Source organism: Denticeps clupeoides, chromosome 6 (assembly GCF_900700375.1).
Source record: "Denticeps clupeoides chromosome 6, fDenClu1.1, whole genome shotgun sequence".
NCBI lineage: Eukaryota > Metazoa > Chordata > Actinopteri > Clupeiformes > Denticipitidae > Denticeps > Denticeps clupeoides.
In genome coordinates, this window is record NC_041712.1 from 19,254,001 (window position 1) to 19,275,028 (window position 21,028).

Consider the following 21,028-nt stretch of genomic DNA (forward strand, 5'->3'; position numbering starts at 1 on the left):
CAATGTATTCTATCAGTAAGGCATTGAAATACACTGAATGCATTGAAATGCATACGAAACATTTATTGGAAGAATCAAGTCATTGTGAACACTTTTCAGTCTTCACTGGCTACATTTCCCACCTTCACCATTAGCTTCCACTAGGATAAAGCATGGTCTCGATTCTGAATGTCTCAGATCCTGCATGTCTTACCTAATCAGTAGTGCCTGAGATCCCAATATATCAACAGAATGATGCTGCCTGAAATCTGATATATGACACAAACTAAAAATGGGACACACAATTTCATTGTGAAATTTGGATTTCCTGTCTGCTTCCATTAAGTTTAGTGTTAAAGCTCTACCTCAACCGAGCCTCCCTTTGCATTTCAGTTCCATAGTATCAATGCACATCGTGAATCCACCTGAAGATGAAAATGTATTGTGCTAATTAAAGTCATGCCTTATTTATGCTTTCATTCTACGTCTGGTCAGAATCATTTTAAGCTTTTGCATTGATTATTAATGAAGGCACACAAAGTCACCTTTCCATCAGCACACCAATCTGCGACAACAAAGATTTTTTAAATGAGGGGACCTCACATCACCAGCATCCAATTTTTTTCAGTAATAGCAGCACAGCAAATTACGTCTATGGAAATGTGGTGCTCTCAGGAACTCATGTTGTATATCTTTTTTATGTCATGCAGCTGGTTTCAGATAACTCTCTATGTATTTAAGAGAGAGGGATGTCATTATGCTTGTTCTGTTCCAAACAATTAAACTTCACTTTTATTGAAACAGAATTCCTCTGTTCACAGATATGAATATCTCATGGTGATCTATTGTTTAGACATAAGATACAAGACAAACAATAAAACAGTACAGTTGCACATAGATACAGCTGAAATACAAAATGGCATTTTGTGAGCAAGTTTGCAGCTGGTGGCAGGGCATTGGCATTAAAACAGCACAAGTCGTTTTTTTTTTAGTTTTACACAGCCATTTAACACGTGGGAAATAAAAAAAAGTCACGAGTTGGTAATAAATAAAGTGCATTTAGAAACTCTACAAGAGAAATATTTTCTCAAAAAATTTACTGAAACTATTAATTAGTAATGCTGGCTTAGGGGGTGGAGCTTGTGTGTGACTGACATTTGGAGCGGTTTTGTAAAGACATTGTTTTAAATGGCTTTACCTTGGTGGTAAAAGAAGACCATTTCTGCAATCCTAATCAGCCTGTGATACATTGTTTCCCAGTCCGCCAAGGTGCCACTGAGGTGCCACTGAGCAAAGCACCATCCCCACTAGTGCTGCACGATTAATCGTAATCGCGATGTCAGTCTGTGCGATTACATGAACGCAAAAAGCTGCGATTTAAATGATTAGTACATGGATTGCATCAGCAACATATCCGATCCATTCTCTCATTCTCTCAAAGTTTGCGAGCTGACTGAAGTCTCACTTCAATCGGATGTGACGTGTTTGGTCACATGACTTTCGATTCGGAGACATATGGTTAGACGCCGCATGTCGCGCTGCATCGTACGTCAACGTCACCGCCATATTGCAATAGGCTCTGCAGTGGCGTGAAACATATACATGTCTATGGAGAGAAGTGTATAAAAATGCCTCACTCTTGTGCTGCTTGGGGCTGTACAAACCGCTGTACACTCCAAACCAGATCCCGGGGGATTACATTTCATAGGTAAGGCTGGACGATTGTTTTGAATATATTTGGCCATTATAAAATCCCATTTTATAAGTCTTAACCTTAGCTAAGCTAGTGTTCCTGTGTTCAAGTCAGCCTCCAAACAACGTTTTGGCTAAACGTAGGCTTTAACTATTTAGACTGTTCTTTGCTGTTCAGTTAACTTCTCAAACTTTGAAGGTTTCCTAAAGAAATTCACCTCACCTCAATCTTATCCTTAGCTAAGCTAGCAAAGCTATGCATCCCTGTGTTCAAGTCAGCCTCCAAACAACGTTTTGGTTAAATGTAAGAACTATAATATGGGATTTTATAATGGCCAAATATAATCAAAACAGTTGTTTAGCCTTACCAGGGTTTGTCGTTCGACAGTAATGTAAAAGAGTTTTTTGTGATTTATTTAATTTTGTAGAATATTGTATTTTGAAAGCACTGGGCATTTCAGGTTGTTATAAGTAGTTTGTATGTTTCACTTTGAAATTAAACATTTCACTATTAGAATGCGACTTTTCATTGATATACAAGCAAGTATCATTTATCATATCGCAATCGCATATCGCAATTTTGATCTCAATAATCGCAAAATGTCTTTTTCCCCAAATCGTGCAGCCCTAGTCCCCACGCACTGCTCCCCGGGCGCCTGTCATTGCTGCCCACAGCTCACTCAGGGTGATGGGTTAAATGCAGAGGACAAATTTTACTGTGTGCACCGTGTGCTGTGCTGCTGTGTATCACATGTGACAATCACTTCACTTCACTTGTTTGATGAAGAAATGCATCTTGAGTATTGCTGATGATTGGCCCCTGGATTGATTTGATAAGCATCATCTTTTAATACAACGAACATGCGTTGTGTCATTGCAGCACTGTTATCGTGTACAGATCATTTCTACGCCTGCTGTTTAGCTAAAGGCTGCAGTTTTATGTTCTCACGTGAAACTCATATATGTGACTCTGCGTTACATTAATCAATGACCGTTGAACATTCACTGTGATGGTTTAGACATACCGTTTAAAATATGTGGTGTGTAAAGTGCAACAGAAGCACACGAGATGGTGTGTCCACCTCTGGAAATAATCGAGATATTTCTCGTAATCTCATTTCAAGCCTGCATAACAGCAATTCAGATTTGGCACTTTTTAAGTATCCGTTTATCTCCTGAATGTGGGCTTTTGATGACATAGCTGTGAAGTGTGACGTTAGGCTATAGGTTTTTTGCATGGCCGTGTTAGCAGCTTGCGCTGCTTCATTGACATGGCAACAATGGGAATGGATTCCGCTCTTTGGAAACAAACAGGACCCAGATTCTCCTTCCTCGTCCAAAAGCAGTGCCCCCTGTTTTTTTTTTTTTTTCTTTTTTCTTTTGCTCCGACAGCCAGCTCTTTGCAGGGCTCAACTCACTGTGGCGTGGGATGAAAGAGGAGCTCTCGTCAGGTAGGGGTGTTCTGGAATCTTCTGGCACCTGTCTTCGTGGAGCCTTTGATAATATCATTAACATTCCGCCCGCTGCAACGATTCGGCTGGAATGCGTTGGGGAAAAAGAGGTGGAAAGTCTTTAAAAAATAAGGAAATGAAATAGATTTTCAGTGCACAGCATTGCTTTGTGTGGGGCCGTGTGGATTCCGTGAATGGATTGACTCTAATCCTGATGGGGAGGATAGCTCTGTTCGACAGAGACAGACACAGTTTTGCTTCCAAGAATGCGAAATCCCTGCTCGTGGTCATGTGACCAGCCAGTTTGTGTGAGGGAGGAGAGGAGGCCAGTGTTTTCTCTGTCGAATCCCTGGAGGCCTTGTGCACACTTGCCTTTTTCCTGAGGAGGAATGTACAGTGCGGTTCGCCTGGTGCATTCGGAGATAACCTGCACGGGTCATTTCCCTCTGCCTTTGCACCTGGGACGGTCACAGCAGCTTTCAGACACCATATGCATGAGGTTTAGACTTTTGCGAGGACGTCCGCCTGTGTTGTCATATCGATCTGGTGTATCCAATTTTCTTTCAAATTCTAGCATTTTCTCTCTCTCTCTCTGTCTCTCTCTCTTTCCCCTTTCTCTCTCCCTCCTTCTGGCCTGAGGCCCAACCAAGCAGGCAGTGTGTTATATTACCATTTGAAAGTGACATATTGACACTCTTGTCAGGATTTATAGTAGAGTAAATTGCTCCAGCAGGGATTTAAGGAGTGTCTTTTGACAGAATTTACTGAAAAACCAATAGTTCTGAAATGAGTGCGCTTTACATATTGGAATCTGCACTGTGTCCGGTGTCCCCCTGTAAACACACAATTAGTGTCCATCCATGCAACCCCTTCTGAACAACTTCATCCCACCTAGAGCCATGTCTGCTGTAGGTTTGCGTGTACGCAAGATTTTCGAGGGGTGATATGGGTATAACTGACATTTTTGGGCATGCTGAGATCTACATGACAAATTGAACAGCTCTTTCTACTGGCAAAGGGATATAAATAAATGTTTAATAATTGCTTAATAATCTTAGACAAGGATCAAAAGAGCACAGATGAGCAGTTGGTGGCCAATGTGTGAAAAAAAATTAATAAAATGTTAATCAGCACAAAATATGGTTATTTATTTATTTATTTGTTTGTCTGTCCTTATTTACGTCATTTTGCCTTTATATGCCTGATATTTATGAAACATGAAAATTTAATTCACTGTTGTCCAATTGAATGGTCTAGTCAAGTTATAGCTGTGGTTGTCCATGGAACAACTTGACTAGTACAAGTTCTGTGGCAATATCATTAATTTATTTGGATTTTGGCGTTTACATGCAGTGTCTGGGTGGTCAGACTTTCAGGTGAAATAAGTAAATTAAGGAAGTTAAAAATAAGAGTATTAATGCATTTAAGAAATGGTCTTTTTGATGTATGATCTGATATAAATCTGATACAAATCTTCCTTCATTTCTGGAGACGTGCACCGTGCAATTCCAGAGACGCCACAGCGGCACTCTGCTCCAAGTTCCATGGAGATTCTGAGGAAGGAAGCTGCGTGTGAGGTCTGGAGTTCTTCTTGCACAGAGCAGCTTGGACCACCCTTCAGCACATTGCTGTATCTGTCACAGGGTGGATGAATGTGGAGGGGTGCTTAGTGCCTGGATGCTTTGGCACATTTATTTGGTAGCATTGTCCTGTCCCCCGTTGGCATTAGAGCAACACAACAAAATGCACATGGAATCTTCTTGTTAGCAAAATATTTGGGAGTTGAGGCAGACAGATGGATTTGCTGTCTGGCGTCAGTATCAAACCATCTTTATTTCTCTTTTCGGAGCTCATGTCGTTCTTTGTTGTTCTTGACACTCGCCGTTGCAATCCATCTCGATTTGACTGCAGGAGACATGCAGGAGTCGCATTGCATGAGAGCCTCCAAAAAAAGTTTTTGGCAGTTTTGATGGCTGACCATTTTCCCGTAGTGTCAGTGATTTAGAGCGAGGCAGAGCAGATTGTTGGAGGGAGTTCAAACATCCGACTGAAGGCGGAACAAGGTTTGGCTTTTGTTGTGAACCAGCTTTCATATTAGCTTGATCTGGAGCTTCTGGAGACACGCTGAGAAGGGACACGCTCGTTTTTGGAGTGGGGTGCAGATCTTCATTGTTTTCATATGTTGTTTCGGTTCCAGATCTTTATTTTGATCAGGAGCCCCACAGTCTGTTTCTGAAGGCAAAGTTTTCAACGCTTCCCCGAAAAGTGATATGCGTAGAATTTCGTGACAACAGTGGGTTGGATTTGGCAGGTTCTCGTCAGGATCCTGAGTGATGCTGAACATTATTGATGGAAAAATCACCATCAGTTGCAAAAAGAAAAAATGCTCACTGTCACAGAACCGTAGAACTTTCTCACCTTAGAATCATGCCAAAAATGCAAACCATAGGTTTGTAGTTTGGAACCACAATTTTATTTATGTTTTGTCAAAGCACGTCCTGTGCTGCATGAAAATGATTAATGAGGAACCCTTTTTTGGCTCTTTTTCTTGCTAGTAAATCGGAAAAGCAAGCGCTTTTCTTTTTCTTATCCACGATTTTTGAGATTTACATTGAACATCTGTCCAAACATATATCATGTCTACTGTTAGCCATTCTGCAGGGTTTTATCATCAGAACTCAGCTGGTTGTCTTCCTGTTCCTTGCACGAAGAGCTGCAAAGCTCTTCACGGCACCATTCTGAAACCTTATAAGTTACACCAAACACAACACAGTTCTTGAGAATTATGGGCCTTTGCCCATGGTTTGGATTTCACCGTGGCTTTTGGTGGAGGCCTATGACAGGGTGTGTACCACCACTTCCCAAGTCATTGGGTTTCTGTGAAAAACATTCTACTATTCCTAGTGCTGCCTGTTGGGCCATTTGGACTGAATAACGACAGAAGATTCATGAAAGAGTTTTAACGGCCCAATCAGAGCGCACAAAAATGATTGTGGTAATTAGTAGAGGCAGATGTTTGAAAAAATGGAATGTAATAAAACACACAACACAAACATATTTTATTTCAGGAGTCTGAACATCTCATGTGAGGCTGGCAGCTTGTGTCCCCTGAAGCTCCCCGAACTATGGCTTTGCCAGCAGGAATGAATGAAAGAGTGTCACCACTAGTGACTGGTCAGTCCATCTATCATTCTCTCTTACCTTGAGTGTAGTGTGGTCTGGCCAGACTGTAACCAGGAGCAACATGAGGACTAAAATAGACAGCTGAAACAAAATCTTCTTCTTCTTCATCACTGGACATCCATTTATACAGTGTACAAAGCCACCTAGACCAAATTAGTAACATTGGAAGCCCTGGTGGTGGCGCTGCAATCAATTCCCTAATGCCTTGTCCAGATTTTTGATTAAATGGTAGTAAGTGGGGTTTGAACCTAGGACTTTGCGGTCCATACCATACCAGTTCACACCATACGGTTCATGGGTGCCCACTGCTCCCTTGTTGAATGGGTGAAATGCAGAGACCATATTTCACTGCGAGCACTTGGTTACAACTGATCACTTTCACTTCACTTTCACTTTACTGCTACTGTACCACAGTACACTACACTACTATAAATATTCTGCAGGTTGCAGGACACACACTTCAACTTTCAATAAACCCAAGCAAATGTGTTTTGATGCCTTCAGTTGGGAACAGGGGGGCAAGCTGGTAAACAGGAGCCCAAGGGGAGACACAAATCCACCAAAAAGACGGAAAACAAAGTAAAGCACCAGGATATGGGGTGTGTTATACATCCACAGCACTTTAAGCAAATGATGGTTGACTTCAGTTGCAACGTTGCGCCCTATTCTATGCACCGCTGTAATATATACTGGGTGGTAGCAGCCAAGTGGGTTACACACTCACTTATGAAACAGAAGACCCAGGTTCAAGTCCCACTGAGCAAGACAGGGGACTGTCCCTGTAACCACTGATTGTAGGTCGCTCTGGATGAGGTCGTCTGATAAATGCCGTAAATGTAAAGACGTGTTATGGAGATGGTGATTGCTCATGTCAGTTTAGTCAGCATCCCCCCTTCATGCAGTCAGGCATGTTTGGTCTTTTCTGCCTCTAATCTGGTGACCTGTAATAACCCAGGAGTGTTAAGTGGAAGACAGCATGACCCCCTCATTTAGGAAGTGTCAGGAGGGCCCAGCGTTCCTCTTTGCAGCTACGAGGCTTTTTCCCCAGCGCCTTTTCCTTCAGCCCTGCTCCCTCTTTTCTTCTCTCTGTGTGACTGTCTGCCTCTTTCTCCCGACTTTGCTTCCATAAATGTTTGAGCCGGGAATGGAGTCTGACAGCCGGAATCGTCCTCTGTCACTTTTCTCCTGTGGCCAGTGCACCGAGGCTGGTATTTGCTTTCGTTCGAAAAAAGCTTCTTGTGTCGTGACTGATTTTCAACACCGTTTGATCCCTGAATAAAGTTCATGCAGAGGAGCTTTGCTGAACCCTGCCTAGGGATGTACATTTATTTTTTCATATGACCGGGCCATTCTACCAAAACTTTGACAAACTGATAACTGATTCAGTGAATGAATTCTTGAATGTATTCTGGCATTTTCTTCAAATTTTAATTCAACAATTACTTCAATAAAGTCTTACATAACTTAATAATCCATTTATAAAAAAAATTATAAAAAAGACTATTGCAGTGAATTCATCCTCTTTTAATCCAAACTCAAATATGATTCATTTAAAGGTAACACAGTGGGCAAGATTTTTGCTAATTTAACATTATGTATATCTTCAGGCTTTACAGAAATAAACAGACAGAAATACATTTATAGCATTTATGAGATGCCCTTATCCCTTGCCCTTAACTTACAATCAGTAGTTACAGGGACCGTCCCCCTGGAGATACTCAGGGTTAAGTCTCTTGCTCAGGGACACAATGGTAGTATGTGGGGTTTGAACCTGGGTATTCTGGTTTATAGGTTTGAACTACCTACCCCGCCAAGATGGGAGGAGGCAATAAATGACAGTCAAGGCCTCCTACCCACAAGGCTTAGCCATCTCCTTCTTTTTTCAGTTTCAGTACATTATCTTTGCTTGTAATTCCCCTTGTACATGGGGTCATCACAGAACCACGTTCACCTCCAAACCAAACATGCAGATAAATTATCAGGGGACAGATTTACACAATTACTACCTAGGGCCAGTGGATGGCTTAGCGGGTAAGGAAACCCATAATCGTAAGTTGCTGGTTTGAATCCCAAACCGCCAAAGTGCCACTGAGACCCCCTTGATTAAGGTACCGTCCCCACACACTGCTCCCCGGGCGCCTGTCATGGCTAAAAGCAGAGGACACATTTCATTGTGTCACCATGTGCTGTGCTGCAGTGTATCACAATGACAATCATTTTAATCTAAGAATTCTTATGTAGCATACAGGGTTTGCGACTGTACTTTAAATGTTTTTTAATTATATGCATGTTTAAAGAATACTGCTTGGTAAGGAAACCTTTTGCAGCAATAACAGTACTAGACTGAACAGGCCAGCCAGCTGGAAAACACCGGTTTCTGGTGTATGAGTCCTTAAACCCTTAAACCCACGGGGTGAAGGAAGACTAACACAGAAATTAGCAAAAAAAAAAAATTTTTTACCTTCTTAGTTCTGATGAATGCAGTTTTATTAAAGGCAAGTCCAGTGGGCAACACTGAACTCGTTTTAGAAAGCACCCCTGTTTTCCAGGAATTCTCAACAGTTTATCTAGTCCATCTCACAGAAAAATCTGCTGATCAGCTTGCATATTTCCTAGCATCATTCACACACCTCAGGGTGTCCTCATTATGGGCTTGGCAGGACAGGTCTTCAGTGAGGGTGGAGGCAGGGTGACCCTGTCAGCTCTGAGCCAGTGCTGTTCCACCCCTGAGAAACCACTTTCAGCTGGAACCAGCATCTGGCTCTCTGTGTGTCTCCCTCCCCATCCACTGGCAGCCCAGGAGCTGTTTACAACATCCGAAGTCCTGCAGAAGGGCCGACCTCACCGATAGACGGGGACTTGAGCCGGGGCGGCACGGATCAGACAGCACGGATCTGGAATGTTTCAGCTGCTGACTGTTCCTTCTCAACGCAACCCTTCCAGTGACCGGGTTTCCACCACTTCTCAAGAAGTGTAATGTACGAATTGGGTGGGATCCAGGCATATATATAAATATCTAGCAGAAGAAGCTACACTTTCCAGTCTGCTGGAAGTGTGGTGACTGAGGTCTGATTCAAACAGGCATGCAAGCCTCCGGAGTTTAAGAACATTCTTAGGGTTTGAATTTCAAAGCAGAAAAAAGCCCTTTTTTATCTTTCCATCCATCCATCTTTACAGCCTGGATCATGATCATGGGGTGGTGCGGGATGCAGGAACGGCCTTGGACAGGGTGCCAGTCCACTGAAAACATTTACAGCATTTATCAGACGCTCTTATCCAGAGCAATATACAGCCAGTAGTTACAGGGACAGTCCCCCCGGAGCAACTCAGTGCTAAGTGTCTCCTCAGGGAGAGCTTTGAACCCATGCCTTTCTTCTGGTTCATTCTTCTGGCTACTGCCACCCAAATGTCCAGGACACACAAATTATGTTTTCTTAAAAGAGTTATTATCACTTCTTTTAGGTTTAAGACCACGAGGAGTCAATTGGGCCTCGATAACAAGTATGTTAGAACCAAGGGTGGGTAGTTATAGCTTCTCCTCTCCAAAATAAAGGCCACTAGCAAGTACTCCTTTGTTCTCGTGTCTATGTACACTTGTCAATTTTTTTTTCTTTCTAAAATTGGAACCATAGTCTTGATGGGACATTATCGATCTTCTGTCTGTCAGTGCTCTGCTGCAAATATTGGGCCCCTGTGCCACCAGGTCAGCCATGCAGATACGAATGAATGACAAACATCTTTCACAGTTTCACTGTCCAAACGTGAAACATTGATCTTTATCTTTGTTACTTTACTAGTTTTTTTTGTATTTGGTCCAGAGTAGGTAAACAGGTCTTCCATTGTTATTCTTTCACTATAAATCACATTGTTTGGTTCCCGGACTTTTAAGAATGCTTCATTCCGGTCCAAGAGATATATATCAGCTGGACAAGGTTTCCGCGAGGTGAGGAATTAGTTTGATGGCGACTTGGCTCCTCTTTTCCCATCTGAGGATTATGGCAAGGTCCCAGCGGAAAGTATGATCCTGCTGAAACCCCAAACTTGTAGCATTGTTGAGTAAAGGCGCCCTCGCCGTGGTTTATTGGTTTTTCCGAAGTAACTTGAACAGATAGGCTTTCCCTCGGAGGAGAATGGAAAAGAGAGCGTGCTCCGTCTGGACACAGGACACTGCAGTTTTCTGCTCCCGCTTCCAGGAAACACAGCGAGTGGAAAAGTCACACACCTCCGCAGGAGTTTGCGTCCACTTATTTGTCTGCTTATTTTTGCGCCCTGTGGGAGGAGGAGCCTGTGTCAGCTCTCCTCCGCCATAGGCAGTTTGAGGCTGGGCGCTTTCCACTATAAATGAAACCCGGGCTCTATCTCAGAGTGTTGTGTTTCCGAGGGATGGTGAGAGAGAGAGAGAGAGAGAGAGAGAGAGCACTTTTTTTTTTAATCTACCTCAGCACCCCCCTGGGACCAGCAGCCTCTCTGGTCAGCTGGTGGTGGGCAGCGCTGCTCAGGTGACTCCCACCACGTTATAAGAGCCTCCGACACCCGTTCCCCACATCAGAGGCGGCGGGTAACCTTGATATCAATTTCACATCTCGCTCTTCCTCGTCCTCCTCCTCCTCCCTCTCTCCGCCTCGAGCCGTCTCATTTGGTATGGAAGTCAAGGGAAAAGACCCTGGTTTTTCTGACAGGGAAAATCCAATAAATCAGAGAGACGTTGCTGTGTGTCCTGTCCCTGGCCTCTGATCGATCGGCCCATCTCTCTCAGGCCCCCGGTTGCCTTTTCCTCTGACATCCCGGCTGCTTGATTTTCTAAATGAGCCTGATGCAGCCGGAAGACGCCGGAACAGCAGCCGCAGCATAAACAGAGTCAACTGTTGAGCTATGCTGTCACCATCTCATTATTGTTTCTCTCATGTTATCACAGATCATGTAAAAATCCTTGTTTACTGTTCAGAAAGGGTTTATATATTAATGGCTGTAGTCTGGGTCAGTAATAGTAATACTGACATCTTGGACAAAATAAAAAAGAATTTTGAAAATGTTAATATATTTGGCAGAGCTAATTTCAGAATGTTACATTTATTCGATAAAATGGGTGGTATATGAATTAGGGGGTCCACCGAACATTTTTCATCATGATTTCTCATCTATACCATCTATGAAACCCAGGATAATCCAGTGCTGACCAGAGTAGGATGGCTTCCCCTTGCAGAGTTTTTCTTTGCCACTGTTGCCTCTGGTTCACTCACAAGGGGCCTTGAGCACTATAAAAAGCCTTGTGAAAAAAAAAGAATTGATTGATTATGGAAATTAGTTTAAAGAAGAAAAAAATTGAAAGGCATTTCAAGAAGGTTTTCTGCTTCCCATGTTATTACTAATATAACAGCGTTTTATGAAAATGTTGCCGAGATCCGCTGCATCATCTGTTGAGCGTTAACATGATCCGTATGTTTCCGTCCATCCTGGAGTAAGTATAACCCTACCCCTAACCCGCAGCACTGCTGATGTCATTCCTGGAACAGAAACACAGGGATATCGACTCAGCCATTCAACTATGTGAAGATCTGAAGCAGCAGAGGGCTCATAATTTTAGGAGGGCTAGGGATCAGCGCCTTTTCATCTTTTCCCTTCTCCATTACGTCCGTTTTAGATCATGACAGGGTTTTTGATTGCCGGATTACTTGAATCAGGGAGCAGGGGGAACATTTAACTGCCCTGGACTACTAGGTTATTGAGTTTGCCTCTATATACGGAATTTGGCCACATGGTGGCGCAGTGGGTAGCACTGTGGGTTCAAATCCCTTTTCCCAGCTTTGTCTGTGCCGAGTGTGCATGTTCACTCCCATGTAGGTGGCGGCTTTCCTTTGGGTTTTTCCAAAGGCATGCACACCTGATGACCCAGGACGGGCTCCTGCACCCACAACCCTGATGTGGGTTAAGTGGATTTATTGAAAATGAGAGTGTGAGTTAGTGAGATGTTTCCATCTGCAGCAGCCACTGAGAACAGAACCCCCTCCTTCCGGTTCTGAGAAGAAATTGATCTCGCGCTCGTTATTTATTGGTGTTATTGTCTGTCCTTCTCTCAGGCGGGGATGATCCGTGCCGGGGAGGAAGAGTTCTTCATCGAGCCCGTGGAGAAGGGAGGGGGAGAGCTCACAGGGGAAGAGGACGGGGGTCCTGGCCGCCACCATGTTGTCTACCGCTCTTCAGCTATTCTGAGGCCTACAGACAACAGGCCATCATCAGATGTTCAACATGGAGGTGAGACTGGGTGAGGGTGGTATATTTTAAGGAAACACCACTGATTTCAGAGGACAGGGTACAATGACAAAACATATTAGGACAGCAATGCATGGCACAAGATACACAAAGAGGACTAGTAATACATACAATGAATACAATGGCAACAACTCAGCAGAAACAAGGTACATTTATCCTTATCCACACACACACAATACAAACTCCGGTCCGGAACACGTGACTCCTGACAGAATTTTACAGTGCACCAGGATCGCAGCTTAATTACTTCCCAAACGGGTTCTGGTCACTCCAGGCAAATAAGTGCATTTTAATTAAGCGCAATAGCAAAAGATATTGCCACTGGTGTGCTGTGGTCATGATATGTCCTCTCAGCCATTCAGAATGCCAGGTCAAGCCACAGAGGCATTCAGGGTGACAAAAAATAATAATAATGATCTAAATGTGGAATATACAGTATGTCTATATTCCATGAACTGTTTATAATGTTTCATTATACTTGTTTTCTACTTTCCACAGTCCAGTTTAGTCATGACCACATGTTTGGTCAAGGTAACGCTCAGCTAATCAGTTGATGATTTAGCTCATGTCATTTAGTATTGAGTATGATTAAAAGCAATTTGTGAACCAATAATGAATTTTTTTAGAATAAATCACAATTTTCCCTCAGCATCAAAGATGATGCTAGGAAAGAAAAACATATTCGTAAAACCAAAATGTTTGTGTTGCGCTTGTCTCACTCATCTGTTGACCCTGGCTTTCTGAAAGTGCTCTCTTCCTGATGGATCGAATCTCAGGCCAGTGCATTCCCCTCCTCTCATTCCGCCACTTGGCTGTCAGACCAAATCATCCGATTTTCAGAGGCCAGCTCCCCCTTGGGACTTGTTTCCTAGGGTGTCCCTCTTTTCTAACCCCCACCTCTATGCCTCTGTGATAGAAGCTCTCAGCACTGGGCGTGGGCTGTAAACTTTATGGAAGGAAGTTAAAGAACGGCATTCAGGTGTCACTTTGAATTTCAGGTGTACAGTTCACCGACAGGACGTTGCCAGGTTGGGCCTGTGTCACTTCGGGTTACTGTTCCTTTTTCAGAGCGTGGCCTGAAATACACTTTGGGTGCAGAAATATTTTAGTAACCTTGCCAGATGGTGGTTTAATGTACACACACAGCCTCACACTTACCCCCCCCTCTCTCACACACAAACGCACACGCACACACACACACACACACACAGGCATACCGCATTTGTGTTCCTTCTTTTTCACAGACCAGATGTCATAAATGTGTTACCCATATACATAATAGTGTAAAGGTAATAAAATACTATTCTGTACTTTACAGTGCAGTTCCTTGGGAGTGAAGCAAATTGCATTGCCAGACCTCAAAACCACCAGTCTGCCATATGGCTGAAAGTTGTCATTCTATTATAATTTCTTTAAGGGGACAACACTGGTGAGCCCAAGCACTTCAAATGCACTGTATTAATCCCCAATGAAATAAATAAATGAATAAATAATAATTTAAAAAAGACATTTCTTCTTCAGTTATGTGGTTTAATCATTCACCACCTTAATAATAATACTTAATATTAAAATTCACTATTTGCACACTGAGCTCATTTTAAATTTATCTGGACCTTCATAATGTCTCAGTGAGGACGACGAATAACTCTAACCCACTCTCACACACTCATGTTATAGCTGCATTGCACTTGATGTGTGGAACGTATTGGGGACATGCTGAGATTCTTCATTCTAAAACTTGCACAACAAGCCCGCAGAATCTTAGAATCTTGGCTGGTCTTTTGTTTTGCTCGTGAGGAACCGAGGCTTTGAGTCGTGTCTCAGCGTCCTTGATGCTCCGATCCTCTGGGTAAAAGGTCTTGGTTCAAGACCAGATTCCCTCAAGCAGCGCAGCCGTGAAGCCATGCATTGTGTGTGTGTCATTCAGCACAGGCTGCGCTCCATTTAAAAAAACGCACATTACACACCCCATAAATCAAAGTAAACACCCGTCTCCGCGTTCAGAGGCATCACAAAGGAGGCCCGGCGTGCGTGGGTGTGAGTGCGTTCTCAGAATGATGGACGAACGCGAGGTCTTGGGCGACCTCAGCTGCGAGCTGCATAAGTGGGCGGATCGGGCTCTGGCTCGGCAGCCAAGGCTGAATCCAGGCAGCCAGGCAGCGTCTACGTGGCAGGCTTGATGGGATTTTAAGCTCCACTTGGCAGGCGAGAAGCAGGGCAGAGCCGAAAGTACAGTAAAAGTTCCCGAGAAAGCGAGCAGCAGAGAAGGTGAAAGTGGTGGAACTAATTGGACCTTGACGACGCGTTTAAGCGATCACAATGTGACTAACAATGCCATCACAGAGCTCGGCGGAATGACAGAAATATGCGATGAGGTACACCGATAGTCTCCGTGGTAAACTGTCTGAATGACCCATTGCAGAATTTTCCCAATATTGTTAATGTTGACAGTACTAGTGAACATAGAAAAAAGTACTATTGTCTAAGGGGGTCACTCCATGATAGAAATATTTGTGATGTGTTTATTTTCTTTTAAAAAAAATTTTTTCTGCTTTTGTTTTATGAAAATGCAGCTTTCCTTAATATAAGGAAATGAAGATTCATTTTAACGTAGCTGGGAGACGCATGCTCAACACACACTCCAGCCGACCATGTTTTCCTTGGCTGAAACCTGAGGAGAAGGGGCTGTATCTGCTAACGGAGTGACTTATTGATGCCTCATCCCGGCTCTCTCTCCGCGGTTCCAGCAGTGTCGTTACCTCACTTTGCAGACCCTGAAGATCTGACAGCGGAGGGCCTAGCGAGGACAGAGCCTGTCATCGCTGCCCACATTTTTCTCAATTTGTGCCTCTTTGGAGCGCGCCGGGGTATTTTAGTGCACAGCCACTGGATTATGATATTGCGGCGTGTCGCAGTCCGCCCGGCGGTGGGGGGCTGGGCCGATGCCGAGAGGTCAGGAGGGGACACTTTCGGCCGGAGGCTCTCCGGTGACCGGGAGAGAGCCTGAGTAGGTGGGGCACAGCCAGAGGGCAGCCTGAGCCCACCGTGTGTTTTATCCGGGCCTGTCAGGGCACATTTCACAATGCTCAGCTTGGCCGCAGGAGTAGTGCTCAGCCACCTGAGCCCCTCACATCCTGCCAAAATTTACGCGGCACCTCGGCGTAGCCTGCGGTGTGTCCTTCGGTCGGGGTGGATTCGTAAGACAGGAGAGGGGAAGTGTGTGAAGGGCTGGGTGTGTGTGGGTGTCCTACATATGGTTTGCATTTAAGGTGCAGGCCTGAACTGACAGCAGTTCAATAGTCTGACAAAATGTTTCCGACTTCCTCTCCATGTCTGCACCCCTCCCTCGTCCCTGCCTAACAACAAGTGCCACGTGCATTCTGCAGTTGATTTCTTTCAAACGCCTTTTCTCTTTGGAGGCTCTTCTTGTCTTGGGAAGGACTTTTTAAAAAAAAGCCATGACTGTCAAGCTGTGGCTGTTTTTTTTTTTTGTTGTTGCATCGGCAGAGCGCAGATTTGCGTTACAAAGAAGACTGGGGATGAGAGATCGGTTAGATGCGACGCATGGCGCAGCGTCCCCCGTCCATCGCGCCGCTCATGACTTGCAGCTCTCCCTGCTTTTCCAGCGCAAGAGATGGAGTGTTTGGGTTGCATGGTAATTGCCGTTGGAGCCATTGAACGCTCGTTAGGAGTCATGCTCAGGTCCCTCACTGCATCATTAAAGGTGGAATAGACAATTAGGCGCCCAGTGTCCAGCCTTCGCCCCATGCGCGGGGCTTCCTGATGTCTGGTTCGCTTGGCGGTAGCTTTTCGTCAACAGTGGCATTTTTCATAATGTGGTACAAATGGTAGCCCTGCCTCCTTTAACCACGGTCCACATCTAGTTGTGGCTCTTTTGAATAAAAATAGATATATTATTCATTGCTGACTGAGCGTCTCTTCGTGTTGTTTGCACGCGGGGTGGCTGTAACGATTTGCGGACACGCGTTGCCCTTCGCTGCGCTGGATCAACGCTGCAATCCCGGGACGCGTTGTTGCTGTTGCTCGGCAGCGCTGAGATGGGCCTGACATTTATAATAAATAAATAAATAAATAAATACGCAGTGCCACGATTCCATTAGCTCCTCCGCTGCTCGCTGAGCTCTGCATGCTAACTATGTTGGTGAAATATGTTTCCTCTTGCAAACAGGGTCACGCCTACAAATTACGTTGATGCTGCTGTTGGGTCATTGTGGATGTGGTGCCAGGATCAGGCTCTATATAATCAAACCCATGACATCGGCAATATCTCATTGCGCAGAAAGAGCCAGAGGGCTAAGTTCAAGTTTATAGCAGCAAATCTTAATGAATTCTTCTTTAACGTGGTGAGCAGCCATGACCTGGGACCTCTGATCTATCCTCCTGATACGGTCCTGTCTCATCTTGTCCTAAGTGGCTGATACAGTTGGGAATGCTAGGTTTGTGGCATTCTGGAAGTTCCCATGGTATTGTACAAACAACATGAACCAGCAGTTTTATCACAGCTCGTATGCAGCGCCCCATGAAATTGAGTGCCTGTTTTGGTGGGTGGGCACGTCGGAGCTCCTTAAGGTGTATTAGCGGTGACAATTTTCAATACTTCATCAGCAGGAAGGGTCCATATGTCTCAGCATGGGAACAAGCAGCACGTGGTCGTCGTAGCGTTCTATTTTTGTCCTTTGGCAAAGAACAGAGTGCCGCTTCACAGCCTTTACCCTTGAAATATGATGACTTTGTTATTTAACTCGACATCAGCTGACACTGTGATACCTCCTATAACTAGAGAGCGTATACCATGGAGAGAGTGTGAGAGAGTGTGTGTGCGTGTGTTAATGGGACTCTGTTGAGATGTGAGTGTGAGCTGGAGGTAACGTGAGCCCGGAGTGTTTTGTCCGCTGTCATCGGGAAGCCCCTGGGGTGAAATGAATGCTGATCCAGGATCAGGGATGAAAGCTGAAACGGGCCTGCACTGCAGCTCATATTTTCATTACCGAGTCGCTGCGTCCACTCGTTCCTTTTTTCCTCTGCACTCTTGTACGCCCTTTCACAGCACATCTGCAGCACAAAAAGTGTCCTTGGTCATCATTTTGTTATCACATATCTAATATTAATAATATTCTTTCAGAAAATATCTGTGTAGTGTATCAATGTTTAACTCATTCTTGTTCAATAACAAATAAAACCAACATGAATTTGCACACTCTTGAATTTTCTGTCCTGTTTTCCATCTGGCATGAATCCCCATTTTTTTTGTATTGTCTAAATCGGGCCAGATAAATTGATCCCGGAGGGAAACTTTGTATTTATCAGGCAGCATAGTTCACACATTAGCAAGCTTTTTTGATGAAGGCATGACCTGGCTCAATCCCAGTTGGCTTCAGAAGCCAGAGTGTGTGATTAGCATGCTGTCCCTCCCGCCCTCTTCACTTCAGCAGCGGGCACCTTCAGCACTGCCCGTTTCTCCAGAGGATGCACACCAGGCAGCACCCACTGCACACGCAACATACACAATCAGTCGGGTATTCATGGGCGTCGTGGACACTGCGCACTAAACGTGAACCACTCGTTAAAAATGTCCGGTTAAGTGTTAATAATATTGAGGGAGATGTTCATGTGACAATGACAACTGATGCTATTATCAACATAATGAGGTTTGAGAACCGAACAGGCATTAAGGGAGATTTTACACCCATATGGTTCTCATACCTTGATCAGTTTTGTATAAAACATCAGAATAGATAAATGGGCCTTGGTTGAATGTCAGATTCTGAGCTACATGGTTGCATGAAAAGATACACATGTACAATGTGTAGTTACCACACTAGGAAATCCTGTATAGACTTGAAATTTGGTTGGATACATAATAATATAAAACTCAACTATCCAAGTGAACCATTTAACTTGTGCTGAGAATCTCTGAATTATCTTCTCCATGTCTCGTGATGGAGACATTATAAATGTTTTATTTTTTCCATCAACCCATCCGTCTTCTAAATGAACAGGGTGCCCTAACAGGGTGAACAGTCACACTTAAGTATCAGATTTTTAATCAGACTTCATGAATTTGTGCTGTGGAAGGAAGCTGAAGCATCTGGTGAAGTATCTGAAGCAAATTCCACCCATTATCCAGCCACATGCTCAAGACAGTATCACTGCCCCACCCTTGGACCACGTCACCCTATTAGTTTTCAATTATGTTATACTAGCTACTTTAATGGAAATATTTTTACTATCTTTAGAACTGTTGCTCCTGTGGGTGTAGACAGATAGTCGCATGTTGGCATCCCTCCCAGACCACCATCCCACAGTGCCCCACATCTTGTGTCCCTGTCCACCTATCTCTCTTTCTCCACACCCTGTCAACGTATCCAATGACCTCAGGGCTGGCCATAACACTTCTGACACAATCAGCTGTTGAGAACAGCCAGATCCATGAGTACCACTGTTTGCTGAGTCTGAGATATTGTTCAAACAATTGGAGACAATTTTATTTTGGACATCAGACTACCTGATTGACATTTACAGCATTTGTCAGATGGCCTTAACCAGAGCGACTTACAATCAGTATTTACAGGGACAGCCCCCCTGGAGCAACTTAGGGTTAAGTGTCTTGCTCAGGGACACAATGGTAGTAAGTGGGATTTGAACCTGGGTCTTCTGGTTCATTGGCTAGTGTGTTACCCACTAGGCTACTACCACCCAGCACCAAACCATGCTGCCCTTTTACATTCATTTCAACATGCTGAAATGCATGCAGTGATCACAGAACCTTTTGATGTATTCAGTTGGACGTAGACCTCAGCTACTAGGCAACAAAGTCATGCAAGGACATTCACTTTGTAGATATCCCTCCTCTTAGCTGCTGTCCATGCAGTCTTGCTTTATATCTGGCGAAGAGACAAAAACATTCTGCTTTTGGCCAAGGATAGCACTGAAATGGCACAAGATGTCTCCGCTGTCCGTCTGAACCCTCTGCCTGTCCTTATGTCTGCCTCTGTCTTTTTTCTGTCTTTGCACATATCCTTATCTGTCTCCTCTCCCTCTGTCTCAAATTCCTCAGCTGACTTGAATTTATTTTATTAAGGGGTCAAATGTGGGGGACATGCAGGGTGTGTCTGGTGAGATTGTCTCTATTGCTGTGATCTGATGGCTGTCATCGCAGTACTGAGACTTTTTATTTTCTGTACTCATCCGCACACAAGCACACAGTGTCTGAACGCAAACATGCCGGAGTGATGTACAAACACAATGTCGCTCACATTTTCATGCATGTTTTAAGCAACTTCAGAATCATATATTAATATGATTAGAATTCAACTACATTTTATTAATGCAGCTTGAAACAAAGATCTGAAGCAGGTATCTGGAAGTGTTAAGGTCAGGTGTGTCCACTGCAGAAATGGGTTTATGGAACTGATGACATGAGTAAACAGCTCTTTCCTGTCTTGTGAATTATTCCCTTAGGGCCGGACCTGAATGGCCTAAGGGACCTGGAGACCCTGTCTAGGCGGGTCCAGGAGCAGGTGAACCGGACAAGGCGTGTTCGGAGAGGCCTGGAGGATGAGGTCTTCAACATTGAAGTCCTCCTGGGGGCCGACTTTTCTGTGGTGGACTTCCACGGGAGGGAACACATCCAGAAATATCTTCTGACGCTCATGAACATAGTGAGTGTCCTCTGTCTCATTCTTCTCCATTTAGCATGTATTGTTCTGCCTTGTATTTAATGTAAATTTTTGTACAACAAGGAAGAAATCACACATTAATCAACAGTAATTTAAAGCCTGGTTGGCTGAGCTATACTTCTTTTCAGACTTCAGTCCCAGCTCTCAGCTCATGTGAATGGGCCTGGAACCAAAAAGGTCCCAGTAGAAAAGGAAGCATATTTGTTGTTGTGAACAAGAAAGACAAGTTAGCCCTGCATCAGAAACCTGTGTGATGGAATCAGAGCTGCAGTATAAAGAACCAAAACACAGAGTGTATTTGAGGGTATTTAATTGTATTGAGGTGACCCAGTATTACTTGTATTATCCACCAATCACAGCAATTGCCATAACTTGCTGTAGGAGTAGCAATTATTATACCAGAAAGAAAATCTTTAAAATTCCCTTCTCATCTCATATGCACATCTATCCCCATTGGCCTATCACTCGTTTAACCCCTTTTTTACTGCTTTCTCATCTTCCTTATTACTATTCCTTTCTCTCTCTCTCTCTCTCTCTCTCTCTCTCTCTCTCTCAGCAGAAAGGGGCTCCAGTGTAAGACCTTGCTGCATTATTTATTGGATCCTAATGATTTTCTGGCACTCTGGCCTCTCTGACTTCAATTAGCTACCTGCCCCGCTGAAAGCCGCCTAATAGAATCCAGTCCAAGCCCTGGAGTGGGTCAGCGCTGGGTCCAGTGCTAATGAAGGGCCGCTGCATGCACTATTAACACGG

The 21,028-nt window shown here is 44.1% G+C and overlaps 1 protein-coding gene across 2 annotated transcripts in view; it reads left to right on the forward strand.

Annotated features, from left to right (window-relative positions):
* adamts2a (ADAM metallopeptidase with thrombospondin type 1 motif, 2a) overlaps window positions 1–21,028 on the forward strand; it is a 48,584-nt gene that overhangs the window by 7,656 nt on the left and 19,900 nt on the right. For both annotated transcript variants that reach the window (XM_028983357.1, XM_028983358.1), the window contains exons 3-4: window positions 12,383–12,557; window positions 20,058–20,257. In XM_028983357.1, coding sequence (XP_028839190.1) covers window positions 12,383–12,557; window positions 20,058–20,257 — 375 coding nt within the window. The remainder of the gene's footprint in view (window positions 1–12,382; window positions 12,558–20,057; window positions 20,258–21,028) is intronic.